General features: G+C 38.8%; 1 protein-coding gene across 2 annotated transcripts in view; it reads right to left on the minus strand.

Moving 5' to 3' along the window:
• Window positions 1-16,634, minus strand: part of LOC126191321 (serine protease svh-1-like) — a 457,777-nt gene that overhangs the window by 227,012 nt on the left and 214,131 nt on the right. For both annotated transcript variants that reach the window (XM_049932162.1, XM_049932154.1), the window contains exon 7: window positions 7,216-7,410. In XM_049932162.1, the coding sequence (XP_049788119.1) occupies window positions 7,216-7,410 (195 nt within the window). The remainder of the gene's footprint in view (window positions 1-7,215; window positions 7,411-16,634) is intronic.

The raw sequence follows: 16,634 nt of genomic DNA on the forward strand, positions 1-16,634 counted from the left end.
CTTACAATTCAGGTGGTTTTTGTTTTGTGGGCATTAGAATGCCGTCCAATGCGTATTTCTCTGCCCAAATTTTGCCTTCTAATGCTGGAGACATCATCAGAGGCTATAAAAACTCAGAAAGCTGTCATAATCTCAAACAAACTCAGCAAGCTGAACAGCCCAAGTTTCTGAGTTTTTTGAGATTGTAATTGCTTTTTGAGGTGTTATAGCCTCTAATGATGCCTCCAGCACTGTAAGACAAAACATTACACAGAAAAATGTGTCTTCATCCACAACAGAAGAAGCATAAAACAAAAATCACTACACCGTACACTGCTGTCACAATCTCATTAGTAATGCAGGTTTCGACACCACTCACTCACTCACACACACACACACACACACACACACACACACACACAGAGTTGCTGTATCACAAAAGTAGTGTCTGAACTATAAGACATGTCCAACAGAACAGACACACACACACACACACACACACACACACACACACACACATACACACACATATAGTAATACTTCATCACAGTTTGTAATTCAATATGATCCATACTTCACAACAATTTATACACTTGAGTGTTTACCTGCTTACCACCAACAAGCAACTTTACTGTGTGCCATTTGAGGTGCTGTACTTTCCACATTCCCTGGTATTTTGGCCACATTTGAACCACCTCTAAACCTAGAGCTTTTAGACTTGCCTCACTTAAATTTTCAGACAGATACTTCCCCTTTTCTGCTGTAACCAGTATTAGTCCATGAGATCCATGAAATGCCACTTAGGCATGTTTACCAAAGGATATAGCCGCCATTTGACTGTATAATTTATCATGAGATCCACGTTTTAAGTGTTACAAATGTCAAAAATCATTTAACTGGTGTGGATCACAAGTCCATGTTAAAATACACATGGTTATGTAAACCCAATGCTTTGTAAGTAAAAGTGATAACATTTTTGTGATATGTTAATTGGCTGGTGACTTGCATACTTTATTAACAGGATAAGGCTGTGAAATAAAACGGATAACTGTATCCAGTTTAAACTTCATTTCACTGCTTCTATGCAGTAATCAACATAAACATAAGTGAAACAGTTTTCAAAGATCATCACAGCAACATTATGTTATGCACCGTGTAGTCTATGATATATCAGGGAACCAGGTAGTGGAGCTGTTTATTTAACAAGCTGATTACATTATTTTTGTAAAGGTACAAGATGACACTGTATTATATGGCATGGAGAACCAACTTCACACTGTGCAGGTAAAGATCACGACATACACCATTGTAATTTAAGGGACAGAAGTTCAACTTGTGAGATCATTAAATATGTGATACATGGTCTGTTATAATAATGTACAGTTATAAATGTCATTAAGGATTACAACCACCTTTCACAAGAGCATGTCTGGTACAAGCTCCATAATACAAAATTAATGATTGTAAACATCGCTGAAGGTTACAACCTTTACACAGAACCCTTAAAGATTGTCGTAAAAGATGAAGCATTCAAGAAGACATAAGGCAAAAAAGGGGTGCATACTTAAATAATATTGCAGTATAGATTGTATATATGAGTAACGTATGTACATTGGTTTGATTTATTTCTGGTAATTCTAATCTGGATCTTACCCTTGCCTACTATGCCCACCTCACCCCCCCCCCCCCTCCACAGACACTTTTTTCTCTTTTGTATTCCTGAATGCTTGGTCTTTTATGAGAATCTGTAAGGCATCTATGTAAAGTGGGTTATAGCTTTTAACGGTGTTTATAACAATTTATTTTTTATTATGGACCAAGTATCTTGCGTAAGGTGGTTTAAATCCTTAGCAATGTTTATAATTATTTATTTTTGTAATGGACCATGTGTCAAATATTTAACACTCTCACAAGGCTGAACGTCTCTCTCTCTTAAATTACAATGGTGTATGTCATGAACCTCACAATTTCTATGTCTTTTAAACTACAATGGTGTATGTGTACGTCATGATCTTCACATGGACACTGTGAAGTTGATTCTTCATGCCATATACCGTATTTACTCGACTCTAAGCCACACTTTTTGTCTGGTTTTTATAATCCAAAAAACTGCCTGCAGCTTAGAATTGAGTGCAAAGTAAGCAGAAGTTCTGAAAAATGTTGGTAGGTGCCGCCACAACAAACTTCTGCCATCAAATATATGTGTCTGTACACAGGCCTGTTTTGCAGGCAGAAAGATAAATACTGGCGCCAAAACCTATGTGTCAGTAAATAAATTTAAAAAAAGGTAGAAGATGAGCTATTTTCTCCACCCTGAGGTTTGACCACTGCATTTTCATACATTATCCAACGAAGTACCGTAAATAGAAATTCCGTATTGTTCATCTTCGAATGTAGCAGCCTTTCAAATATTCATAGCAACAAAAATAAATTTCTTTACACAAAATTGTCAACAATGCACAAGGCCCTAGGATTGTTGCATGAGTTGATATGCTGGGGCTCATTAAGATTTCATGTAACAGCACCTATTGCTTCATGGAATTTTGTTGATGTTAGTGAACCATAATGAGGCACTTCATTATAGTACCAAATTCAAGAGGGGAGTTATTTCTTTTGTGGAACAAAGATCTAATCATGCTGCAGATCTGCAATAAGGGATTGATGAGAGCAACATCAGGCAATGGTGACTGCAGAGAGATAAATTATTTGAATGTTCAAGTAGCAGGAAAGCATTTAGTAGGCCAAAGTGTGAAAGTGTGGCTGATATCATGCACTAGAAGTGATTTTAAATGAATTTGTAAAGGAACAGCGTCAGAAATTCCTGCCTGTGAACACCGAAATTTTAAAAATTAAGGCACATGAAATTACTAGAGAGCAAAAAATAAAAAATGTTAAGGCTAGTCGCAGCTGGGGTGATCTGCTTATGAAGCACTAGGGTTTTTCACTTCAGAGGTAAACGTCAGTTGCACAGCAGCTGCCGATAAATTATGAAGAAAAACTTGTGGAATTTCATAATTAGGCGCCGCACAGAAAAGCAATACCTTCTTGGTCAGATAGGAAATGCTGACCAAACTCCCGTATATTTTGACATGCCATCAAATTATATGGTTTATGCCAAAGGAAAGCAAGACATAAGTGTTCTTACATCAGGGGTGAAAAACAGCGGATGTCTGTCATGCTTGCTTGCACAGGAGATGGACTGTAATCGTACGAGCAAAGGAAACTGGGTGATTTTCAGAGGACACAGTGCTGGAATGGATTAGGTGTGTGTGGAATCATCATCCTGGTGCAATGCTTGGTTTACGGCAGTCTTGGTATTAGATGCGTATGCGGGCCATACAACACCTGCAGTAAAACAAAAATTAGAGGAACACAACAAACTTGGCAGTAATTCCAGGAGGGATGATGTCAATTCTGCAACCACTTGATGTCTGTTTGAATAAACCATTTAAGGACAAGCTTACATGCATGTACACAGACTGACTTTCGAAAAGCAACAGACAACTGACACCAAGAGGATGTGTAAAATGCGCAAGTTTGTCGCAAGTGTGCCAATGGATTTATGATGCATGGAAGTGTGTTCCAAATCAGACTGTGCAACAAGAATTTTAAAAAAGTTCGATATCCAATGCACTAGATGGTACAAAAGATGATGCTCTGTATTAAGAAATGAGCAACAAAGAATCGAGTGATAGTGATTCAGAATCATGACTGATATTTTAAACATTTCGTATAAGATGTATTACAAACCTAATAAAATTTTGTTTTAAATTTCAGCATTCAATTTCCAAGTTATTTTCATTCTTATTTTATAAGTGTTGCTACTCTGCATTGCACATTGCATTCCTGTTGGCTGGGTGTATTTTCTATACATAATTTTCAGCACAATAATTTTTGTATCATCGATTGTGGTCTCCATAGCTGATGACAATAGCATCTGACATTACAGAAGTGGAAGCTTCTAAGTGAACCATCATATGGACAGCTTATCCATCAGTGATGACATTACTGTGATTTCTTGATATCTTCATGGCTGTCATCCACAGAGAATTTGCACCTCACTTCCATAAATGGTCACCTTGCTTGGTTTTCCTAAATTCAGCATTCATACTAGTGTCTGGCACTTCTGTAGTAGTAAATCTAACAGGGAATGGCTACACCATATTGGAGAGCAACCTTATCTATGGTACAGTGATGCACTTCATTTCACGGGTTGACTATAATCATCTGCAGTTGACTAGCATCAATAGAACTGTTGTGATGGTTGACATTTGTCGGCATAATAGTTGTCATAAATTCACCTTCTTTTTCTGCAGTTGCTTACGTGTCCAGGGCATCCAGAGTGGAAACACACAGGTGTGTCGTCGTCTGTCCTCCAAATGTCTGTTCTTCTGTCGGGCATTGTACTTGGTGGAGGATTTGGTCATAGCGACATTGGTCTGGGACTGGGTTGTTGCCTGACAGCTATGAGTCCTAGTAAGCCAAGCCCATTCTTTTGGGCATGTTTAGCTGGTGGCAGAAGTTGGTGCTAAAAACTGATACACCTCTTCCTCAATATTCTCTATTACCTCCTGATGCACCAGGTCAACATCAAAGGCTGCTATCTCTTCTATACTCAGTGCAAAATTTCTGGTTGACATCTATTGCTGTGTCTCTTCTCTTACTATCCTGTGTATGAGAGAGGTGTGCTTGTGGTGGACTCCTATGACTATCACATGGGCAACATTCAACAGTCGAGCATGTCTCTTTCACCAGTCCTCCCCAACCCACACCATCCCGCCCCTCCCCACCCCTGTGTGTGTGTTTTATTATCATTGTTATTATTTTTATTGTATTTCCACCATTTGATGAATTCGTCTGTTGTGATATACCTTACCAGAAGGGCTTGGCACATGTCTTCTGCAACTCTTTTCATCAAATGTGAGATTTTGTCCAGTTCTGTCATATTTAGATACATGATGTGGCACAGGGTCAAACCATTTTGTATGTACAACTGTGTCATTTCACCATGACATTTGAACTTGTTCTTCCACCACGTCGACTTGCCACTGATTGTCACCAACCATTTTCTTCAGCTCAGCCTGGTATTTTGTCCCAGCTATTGAGCTTCTATTCATTATTCTTAAATTACTGCTGGGCTGTCCCCTCTAGATAAAGGTACACATTTGCAAAACACATCATATCATCCCACTTGCTCTATTTGGTGACTCAGCTGAGTCCTTTGAGGCAAATGTTTGGTTCCTGACCAGTATCTCTGGAAAACTCTGATGGGTGCCTGACGTGCAGCTGAGTTACTGCTGTTCTGGAATGCATCTGTCTCCTGAATATATGGGTCTTGTGAATGATGTACAGTTTGTATTCAGGTTCCTGTCTGTGTAAGACTGCTTTTATGTTGCCCAATTGGAGTCATGGTGATGTAGATTTACTGAACTACCCAGCATCTCTACCAAACAATGTCACATCAAAACCACAATCAAGTCCAAATTGGAACTCAGGGTTATCAATGAATTACAACTCTTACAATGACAGCAACACAGAACTACAAGAGAACTGAATTCCTGAACATAGGTTGCTGCTATTTATACGAACATAGAATATTCCACACTGTACTATTTCTACATATTCCAGAATATACAAACATTAAACACATAAGATATCTTCAGAACCTTACAGAAACAATGAATAGCAAACAACAACAAAATAATGGTGTTCGGGGTTGAACTGGTGACCCACCGCATGCCAGTAACACTAACCATCACAGCACACTGAATGATACTACAACAACTCTCGGCGATATTTAAGTACATTTATGAGTGCCACAGATGTCTTAGTGAGCTTTACAGACATCATAGTTTCTACTGCAGGTATCAAATGTCAGTAACTATTAGTATCCTAAAAATCTGACAGTTAATCAAGGGTTTTGTTATTGATACTTCATCACTAATAAGTGTGAGAAGGCATGCATGTTATGTCTGTTTAAAATGTGCACTGTATAAGAAGAATATTTGGAAAAATTGATTCCTCAAGTTCTTTATAATCTTCAGTGATTTATTTGATAACAACCCAGATTGGAGTGCCTGAAAATGGGGCGAAGACTTGATTTGTTTCAAGTGCTATTGCTGCATATGTTTCTAGTATTATTTTCAAGGAAAGGTGATAAGAGAAGATATAGTCTGTCATGAAAAGGATAAATTTCAAACACCAAATGACAGCAGAAAGGAATTCGCATACGAGTGTAATGTTGGAGTCACTATCCCTCCTTTCTTCAAGTTGTACCATTTGCACTGCGTTATGTATGATAAGCATAATTTTAATTGTATTGTTTCTGTTTTAGGTGTCTATTTGGCACATATACTGGTTATGGAAGAAATAGAAATATAAAGATCATGTCTCTGCATATGTATTTACATTTTTTATGTAGTAAATACTGTAAATATGAGTTTCATCTATTTACTCAGTTTCTACATTATCAATACAAATGCTGGTATTTGAATGTGGAAAAATCCAGTAAACATAAAAAAGTTTTAAAATTGCAACTAGAGGTTGGTACAAACAAGATGTAGATGTATAGACAGTAATAAGACCTGAGGGAAAAAAGGCAAACAGATTTTAAGACTGTCCATAAATAATGGAGATTTCTGACATCGCCAGCACTGTAAATGTAGTAACTGAGTGATTGGTAGAACATGTTCATACAGTAACAGTCACATCATTATATTGAGGCTTACTTTCCAATTTACATAAACAATACTGCATGAAATCATTTCCAGCAAAATTGGCAAGTTTCTGTAACAAGGGTATGCACAGAAGAGACTCACACTTTGAAAAATATCTTAGCAATGGAAGAATTTTCATATGAGTAGCCAGTTGAATGTTCTTGTACTTAAAATAAATGCCACTAATATTGTGCTGAAACTTATTTTCAACATGATACTCATATGATCAGTGAGGGAATAACTAAACTAATATGTGTTCATAGGTTTTCCCAGCAAATATGCCAAATGAGTCTCTCAGGCATGCAGACAGATTGATTCATCATTGTAGAACAAATTCTCAATGGAATAACATGCCATTATCACCTGATGACGATGGTGCATTATGCCATTGAAAATTCATTCTACAACAATCACTCAATTTGGCTGCATGTCCAAGAGACTTTCAAGTAACTAAAACTACTTCATATCTATTAAGCTAACTTTCTCAGAGCATTAATGTGGTATTCAAAGCCTCACTTACCAACTGCGTCATATGGACGTTTACAAATAAAAGCATCTGCATACAGCTCATTGCAGTCTCTTGCACTCCAATAAAAATAATCAGTTTCACATGCTGTTGTCATCTCATCCAAAATACATGGGAATGATCGGCTGATTACAATACATAATGGGTGTATAGCTGTAGCTGGTGGAGTCTCAAGTTCAAGTTGCCAACCTAGAACAGCAAGACTAAATAAAAATGTAAATGGACAGCAGAATTGTAATTGTAACATAAATTACTAATCTATTTGGAACAATTCCAGAAACAATTCATGTAAACTGTTTCATTACAAAGAAATAAACAGAGGTAATTAATAGCAAAGACTCTCTTGCAGTTGAATGATGCATGACACATAGATAAACACAACAACAAAAACGACTAAACACACACACGCACACACACACAATGTAAAATTGCAGTTGTCCAAGCAGACAAGTATGCAGGAGAGGAAAGGAGTGTTGCAACTGGGAGGTGTTTATTTGTGAAGGACAAGGATGGATTAGGGAGATCTTGGGCAGCAGGAGAGCAGGGACGATAAGTAGACCTCAGGGGCAGTGGAAAATAAGGATTAAATACAGTAATAAGCATAAAATGGATATGTGAAGCTTGGAAGTCCATGTGGGCTGTAACAACATCACAATGTAGTTGGACAGGATAATGAAAACGTGCAGGTGTATCTGTATTTCATACTAGGTGGCTTTGAAGAACGACACTGATTGAAAACTTCGCAATATTGTCAGTCTTGTTTATGGGCCTGTTGACCACGCAATGCCCAATGATACTATGAGTTGTTACCTTCACTCTTTCGATTATTTACATTCTACCAAGGGGTTTCCATTACCATGTAAAATTTCCCTTTTCCTTTCCCATGAATGTTACTGACACAAGAGAGTAATTGAATGGAATGGTGACAGTGAAGGTAGGTGGTGATATTTTTTTGGAAATATGGACGGGACCAAGAAAAATGAAATTTCCTGATTATAGGAAACCAACATTCTAACAACCATAAAATACATTACTTTACTTGTATGTCACAATCTGATTGAGAGCAATAGAAAATTGATTTTAGTCCATAGATAATAGGAAGGGAAGTAAAGTTAGGAAAGAAAAGGTAACTCATGAAATGTTGATGAAAATTTAGCATCAAATAATGGGGAAAACATATAGAAGATTAGGTAAATCAGCAGAGAACAAAGACAGGAAAACTGATGGAAAAGTGTGAGTTAATAGAGACATTAGAGAAGTAAGGAAATTATGAAATTTTATACAGGAGAGTTAAAGAAAGAGTATTTGAAGATGAGGAAAAAAATATAAATTGAATGTCGACTGATCATAATGAGAGAATTACTCTTTCTGAGCAATGAGAAGTGTTTGACATACCAAAATAGCAGACTGAAGAGCTGAGTGAAAGAAAACAAAAGGAAAAGTGCCTGCCTTCTGAAGAAGACAAATTGCTGGATGATGACGATCAGAAAGGTTACCACATTCTGAAAGACAAAGCAGTAAAGAGTCTTAATGAAATGAAAGACAAAAAGGCAAGTGGAATAAATGAGCAACAAGCATAAATATTTATTGGTGTTGTAAATATGGGAAGATCTGTTGCTTTCACTAAAAAGGTGACTGTATGAACTAAGATGTACTAACGTCATTGTACTTTCAGTACCTCATCGTCATGACCTAACGGAATGGTCCTACGTTAACAAAGAAGTGGAAAATGCAAATAGTGATATGAAACAGATATGCAGACGATTTGAAAATGTGACTTTCATTGATGTAAGCAAACTAGGAAGGAGATTCCATACTAGACATGGTTTCCACTTAAATAGATTAGGAAAAAATTTCGTAATTGGAAAAATAATAGAAATAGTAAATGCCAAAACGAAAGTAAGTTGTGACACTTCAAACGTAATTCCCCTCAAGGACAAGACCCACAAACTACTTGGTGAATCTGAAAATGAAGCATCACCACTACAAGACAAGTGTGATGTTCTGACATCGCAAGAAAACACCCCAAGTGCTAACAGTTCACAAGGAAGCATATCAATAACAACAGAACCAAGATCTGAAGTATCAGAAACAGCTACACCATCATCATCATCAACAACAACAGCAACAACAACAACAACAACAACAGAAATGACAGCATCAATGACACCAGGAGCTACACCAGCAGCAGCAGCAAGCAACTCACCATATCCCAGTGAACGACCTACAAGGTGCAGAAAACCTGTCCTTCTGGACGATTTTTGGTACCTCGCCAGGGCAAGGAACGGAGTATGACACCAAAAAATGTAAATACAAATGTAACCAGTTCTCATCCTCATCACCTGCAGATTCTAAGCTTAAACATTCAGTGTCTTAGAAATAAATCATTAGAACTTGAGGTAGCTATGAACAGTGCAAATATTGACTGCATGTACATTGTGGAGCATTGGTGCAGAAGTTTTGAACTAAGTAGCATTAATATTCATCCGTTTAAGTTGGCAAGCCAATATTGTAGAAAAAATACCAAAACTGGAGGCGTATGTATATTTACCAAACTGAGTATCAGCTATAAAAGAAGGCGTGAAGCTGAATCATTGAGTGTGGAAAATCATTGTGAAGCAGCAGCTGTGCAGTTGAATGAAATACAGGGAAAAGTCATAGTCATAGCAACATACATACCACCTACTGGTGATGCAGACATATTCTTTAAGCAATTAGAAATATTGCTTAACACTCTGTTCACCGATAGAGCCACTGTAGTTGTGTGTGGGGACATCACTATTAATCTTATGAGTAAAAGTAGGATAAGAGACCAGTTCCTAAACCTGTTATGTAGTTTCAACCTGCTTCCACACATCCACACATCCACAAGAATAACAAATATTTTCAAATGTAAGACACACAGAAGTTGAAGTAACAAATACTGATTTGGGATTATCAGACCACAACGCTCTTGTCCTCAAAATTCCTTCAAGGCCACTGAAAGAGAAAAAAAACACACTTCATGTATAAAAGAAATTTTTCTACAGTGAACTGTGTAGAATTCATAAATATGCTAACTAATGAGGCTTGGGCAGAAGTACTATCCCTAACAAATACAAATGATGCATATAACACATTTTCTTCCATTTTCATGGGATATTTTGAAGTGTGTTTTCCAAAAAAGCTGTCAAAAATCAGGTCACATGGCAATACAAAGCCAAGTTCTTGGACCACAGCTGGCATCAAAACTTCCTGTGGAACTCTAAAGAGACTAATTTCTAAAATGAAAACATCCACAGACCCACAATTCATAGAATATGTCAGGAATTACAAGAGGGTATATAGAAAAGTAATTGCAAAAGCAAAATTCATGAGTAATGATAGTTTTATAAGACAGTCTGAAAATAAATCAAAAGCCATATGGGGTATTGTGAAGACTGAAATGGGGAAGAGTTGTGAAAACCAGGACATTAGCCTCAAAAATTTAAAAAATGTCAATATTAATAAAAAGGATTTGCCAAATTATATTAACAATTATTTCATGAATGCAACAACTTCATTAAGCTTAAAATTTACAAACGAATAAAAACCTGAATATCCTAAAACAGCTTGTAGGATGAGGGTAGAGCCAACAAATGAGGGTGAAGTGTTGAAAGAGATACAAAGCTTGAAACCCAAAATGTTGGCTGGCATAGATGAGAGGCCTGTGTCAATCATAACAAGGACAGCACCACAAATCGCAAAGCCCTTTGCACACATATCCAATTTATCATTCAGTGAAGGAGCTTTTCCAGAAAGGCTGAAAATTTCAAAAGTGAAGCCATTATTTAAAAACGGTGACAAGTATAAGGTAGAAAACTATTGCCCAATATCTCTCCTCCCAACATTTTGAAAAATATTAGAAAAACTGATGAAGCACCGAATCAACAAATATCTAAATGACCATAATTTACTTAACAGAAATCAGCATGGCTTCCAAGCACATAAAAATACCGAAACAGCAGTAATGTGCTACACTGAACAAATATCAAAAATCTAGAAAAAAGATTATAGTGTAGTAGGAGTAAATTTAGACCTCTCCAAAGCTTTTGACACTGTGAACCAGGACATTCTTTTAGAAAAATTGGAAATGTTGGGTATACATGGGATATGAAAAAAATGGTTTGAATCATACCTAAAAAACAGAACACAGGTTGTAGGACTGACATCAACTTACTCCAACCACAAAATAAATTCAGTATCAGAGGCAAAAAATGTGGAAATAGGAGTACCACAAGGCAGCATCCTAGGGCCCATATTGTTTCTTGTCTATATACCGTATTTACTCGAATCTAAGCCGTACTTTTTTTCCGGTTTTTGTAATCCAAAAAACCGCCTGCGGCTTAGAATCGAGTGCAAAGCAAGCGGAAGTTCTGAAAAATGTTGGTAGGTGCCGCCACAACTAACTTCTGCCGTCGAATATATGTAGCGCTACACAGGTAAGGTCTGTAGGCACAAAGATAAATACTGGCGCCAAAACCTCTGCGTCAGTAAATAAATTTTAAAAAAAAAGGTAGAAGACGAGCTTTTTTTTCTCTGCCCCGAGTTTAGACCACTGCATTTTCATACATTATCCGACGAAGTAAATACAAATTCCGTATTGTTCATCTTCGAATGTAGTAGAATTTCAATGTACTACGAAAATCCGACTGGCAAGACTGGGATGTTTTTCAATATGGCCAACTCTACGTTCTGAATTTTTTCCTAACTGTGAGAAGAGATGGTTGCTAATAGTAACCTGATGAAATGTGAATCACAAGCAGTATTCTCTTCACCATTCACCATAAGAATAATACGAATATAAACATTTTGCCATGTATTCTTCCGTGTTTGTTGCTATCTCATTTAAATCCCGTCTGCCTAATAAACTACGAAACTAGAGTGAGACAACAGCAAACGCGGAAGAATATACTTATCGTGTCATGTTGATATTCGTATTATTCTTATGCCTAATAGTGATACAGTCAGAAATGAAGCACGGCAACTGACTAGATTTTTAAATCTAAGATGACTCTAATTTCTGTGCAGAATTTGATGTACTAAAGAAGCGGCCGCAAAGATTTTCAAACGGAGAAAAATTTTCACCTAACTCTCGTTCAGAACGTGTTCTATCATACGCAGCCTATTATTTGGTTCTTGTTGATCATTCTCAAAGAAAGCAGCAGTGTAAGTAACAACAAATAGCAGTCTCTTGACATTGCTTCACTAATGAGACGATTCGCCTCTTTTTAGTTGTAAGCAGCGCTAGCGCGCACAAAAGCAAGCCATGCCGCGAGCGGCGACAGGCCATAAACACGCACTATCAGAATGCGACAAACAATGCATGACACAGTACAGCGATGCATTTTCAACTTAGAGTGACGTAAACACCTATAACAAAGAGAACGTCACTTATCAGATCAAAGCAAAACAACCAATCGATTCAAACCAGACGAAGCACGTGAAAAAGGAGGGGTACCCGTATAAATATGGACGGAGCGGCTGACGCATAGCAATGGCTACCTGGTAAAGCTTAACTGCTAAGCTTACGACTCGAACCAAACTACTGTAGCTGTATCATCATTCATTCGACCTAAATTGCGTCTCATATTACAATGGACCAACTTTGTTTCGATTTGGAGGTGCGGCCTAAAACTTTTCTCTCCCATTGAATTTCGAGCCTCAAACTTCAGGTGCGGCTTAGATTCAGGAAATCTATTTTTCCTTTATTTCGAGTCTCATGTTTCAGGTGCGGCTTAGATTCGAGTGCGGCTTAGATTCGAGTAAATACGGTAAATGATTTTCACACCTCAGATGATGCAACCAAAGCAATAATATTTGCAGATGATACTAGTGTGATAATAAGTGCACCAAAGCAATTGCTACCAACAACTGCTGATAAAGTACTAAAGTACATCCACTCTTGGCTCAATGCAAACAGGTTGACATTGAATGTAAATAAAACAAATTATATGCAGTTTGGGAAAAGATGTCAAAATGTAAATCTCGATCTGGTGTGGGGTGACAAAGCCTTAGACAGAGTGACATCCAACAAAATTGCTGGGGATTCATGTGTATGAAAACTTAAATTTTAATGACCATGTAATAAAACTTGCACAGAAACTTAATTCAGCCTGTTTTGCCCTCATAATTATTGCAAACGTTTGTACCTCAGAGGGTGCCAGAATGGCATATTTCGGCTATTTTCAATCTCTTGCCACATACAGAATAATATTTTGGGGTTCCACAATAGGGCGCCTAAAACAAATTTTTCTGTTGCAGAAGAGGGCCATCTGAATAATAACTCACAGTCATCCACAGACACACTGCAAACCCATATTCAAAAAGCTTAGAATACTTACTATACCATCATTATACATATACAAATGTGTATTGTATGTCAGGACCCACATTGCAGATTTTCAGACAAATGCCGACTTTCATAACTACAATACCCGTAATAGCACAGCACTCCATACTCAGTGAACAAAAAGAATGAATACACAAAGGCATGTGAGCCATATCGGTGCAAAACTGTACAATGCACTGCCAGTCAACATCAGGCAGTTAGAAGATGATAACAAATTTAAAACAGAATTTAAAAAATTTCTTGTAGAACAATGTTTTTATTCTGTAGGTCAATAAATTTTTTCTGATGATATTTATAAAGGCAAAATGGAAAATACTCTATCTGTACCTAATCATTCATTAAATTTACATACTTAAAGGACAGCTGTTGTGTGATGTAAATATATACTTAAGCAGTGTTGTGTATATAAGGACTTGCCGTTTAGGGAGGACAAAACTAAAGCCTTATGAAAAACAGACTATGCATTTAAAATAACAAGCAGGGATGTATATAGGCTATATTAATTTCATTGTATTATTATTAACTTCATTGTATTATTTTGTTTTGTACCTTTTTACGTATATATTGTTTGTGTCCCATTTCTTTGAAATGGCTTACATGTACCCTTGACAACATCCATACAATATTTATTGTCAACAGATGGATAAATAAAATAAATAAATAAATAAATGAGGGTCTTATGCAAATGAACATGTGAAAGTGGGACATGACCAAAACAATTCTTGATGACAATCATTATTCTAAGTGAGGGAAAAACATCAGCCCATCAGTATTGTTGCACCCCAGGTGGCTGCCATTGGTCAACTGCTGCCTCTCAACAGTCACTGCTGCTGGCCCATTTGCTTCACTAATGCTGCTGCTCCCATTAGGCTTCTGCCTTGTTGCCATCTTGTTGCCATCACAGCTCACATCAGACTCCTGCCGAGCTGACTCTGTTGCTTCCACACCCTGCAGGGCTTCTGGCACTGCTCCACTTTGAACTGCAACCAACCTGGTGTCGAAGCATCACTAGTCACCTACTAAACTCAGATCACAACATCGTACCAGACTTCAGCCAAGCCAGTGCTGCAATACATGCTGGGCTCCTGCCAATCCTGCATCCGCAACATCACACTGAGTGCCAGCTGCACCCCCACCACAGTATCAAACTGGGTGCCAGCTGCACCCTCACCCCAGCATCATGCCAGACACTGGGTGCATCCTTGCTGCAATGTCACACAAGTCGACAGCTGCACCTATGCTATAGCATTATTCCAGGATCCTGCAGGCTAATGGCGATGCCACTAGGACCAGCTAGTCAGCACCCTGCATACCACATCCAGAGGAGCATTCTCAGTTGTATTTACCAGATGTGCTATTGTTAACCTTTGCCTTTATTTGCGCAATAAAATGTTACAGAAACAGTTATTTATTTTTAGCTAACCTTGCCACCACCTAAGGCCACAAAAGTTGACAATGAGGCCTTCCTGTCACCATTGCCAGCATCTTCACCTGGCATTATCGTGTCTGGAAAAGGCTAGTGTTGTGTCCCACCTGGCCTTTGCCCTTCCAACATCTAGCTGAGCCTGTTGGTGCCTGATGTCCCACTGGCCCACGGAATTCAGCCAACCTTGTCAGCATCACCGCAGTTCAAATAGCCCTCAACAGTCAAGCATCTGCCTTCTGTCAGCCACGAATGGGTTGCTGACATCCCATCTGCCAACCTGCATCTGGCTGAGCCTGACGGCACCTGGTCTGATGATGCACCAGACCTTCTGCATCCAGCCAAGCTGCCACCACCTTGATGCATGCCTTGCTTCTGGGCCAGTACCCTACTGACACCTTCAAGTCTCCGGTAACCATTATTGATTAAGCTTGCACCTTCCACTGGGCACAGATGCTCTGCAGGCACCATCTCGGCCCCTGTGGCCATTGTTGATTGACTCCTATCTCCTATCAGCTGCTGAAGTTATCACCACCTCATCAGCCCTACAGCACTGTAGATGGCTGTTGTTGGTCTAACCTTTGTCTTGTACTGGTCACTGGTGCCATTCCAATGCTGCCTCATTATTTTCTGCCATCCCAGGAATCACCACTACTTCTACTGGTCCTCTTCCATGCCACATATGGCCCTCTCACATCCCTAATCAACTATCCACCTCCCAGGCACAGTGCACATTTCTGCCTACTCCTCTCTTCTGAGAACCAGGACAACAGGACAATGTATAGTTTCCCTTATGCTCTTCTTTGTAGTGTTGCTCTTGGCACCTTTCTGAGTCTTGCCATGCTCCTTTGGGCATTGCACAATCAGTAATGTCTTTCTGCCACATTAAGCCTCCTATCCCCCAGCCCTTACTTTTTCAATTTGCTTGCTCCTATACACACCATGCATTCTGGACAGTTGTCAGATTGTGGCCAGCCACTGTTGGCCAAGGCATACCTTCCATGGACCAATGACATCCTTCTGACACAACCTTTTTTTTTCGTGCCCACATTGCGATCTATGACCTTGGCCATATCTCTGCCTTATGGATGTGTCCTTTTCGCCTACTTGCCATTTTCCAATCCAGCAATCACTGGGATTGTTCCAACACCTTATCCTCAAGGTGGAGGGGTATTATATCAGGCCATTGATGACCAAGTACACACACATCCCATGGTTAGTCTCACCACATGGCTGTGAGCACTTCTCTGCCATAGGTGCCAACTTCTCTGCTAGCTGTGTGCACACCACTGACACCATCAATGTGATCATGGGACTATTCTTCATCTGCGGTCACATGCTTCCACACATGGATTTTTATCTTTCTCCTTGTATAGGCCACATCATGACCACCAGCAGACTGAGGGGTCCCACTTTATGTCAGCCACATCCCATCGTCCATCAATCAGAGCCACATCACACGCCTTGGTAGCCCATCGATATCCTCGCATCTTGGGCAGCCACCATTGGTCAAGTACCACGAACCACACCAACTGACACCTGCCATTGCTGCCATCACCTCATTTCCTTCAGTGATGCTGCCACTCCCACTGGCTTTCCACAGTAACTTTTTAGATCACG

Source organism: Schistocerca cancellata, chromosome 1 (genome assembly GCF_023864275.1).
Source record: "Schistocerca cancellata isolate TAMUIC-IGC-003103 chromosome 1, iqSchCanc2.1, whole genome shotgun sequence".
NCBI classification, from domain to species: domain Eukaryota; kingdom Metazoa; phylum Arthropoda; class Insecta; order Orthoptera; family Acrididae; genus Schistocerca; species Schistocerca cancellata.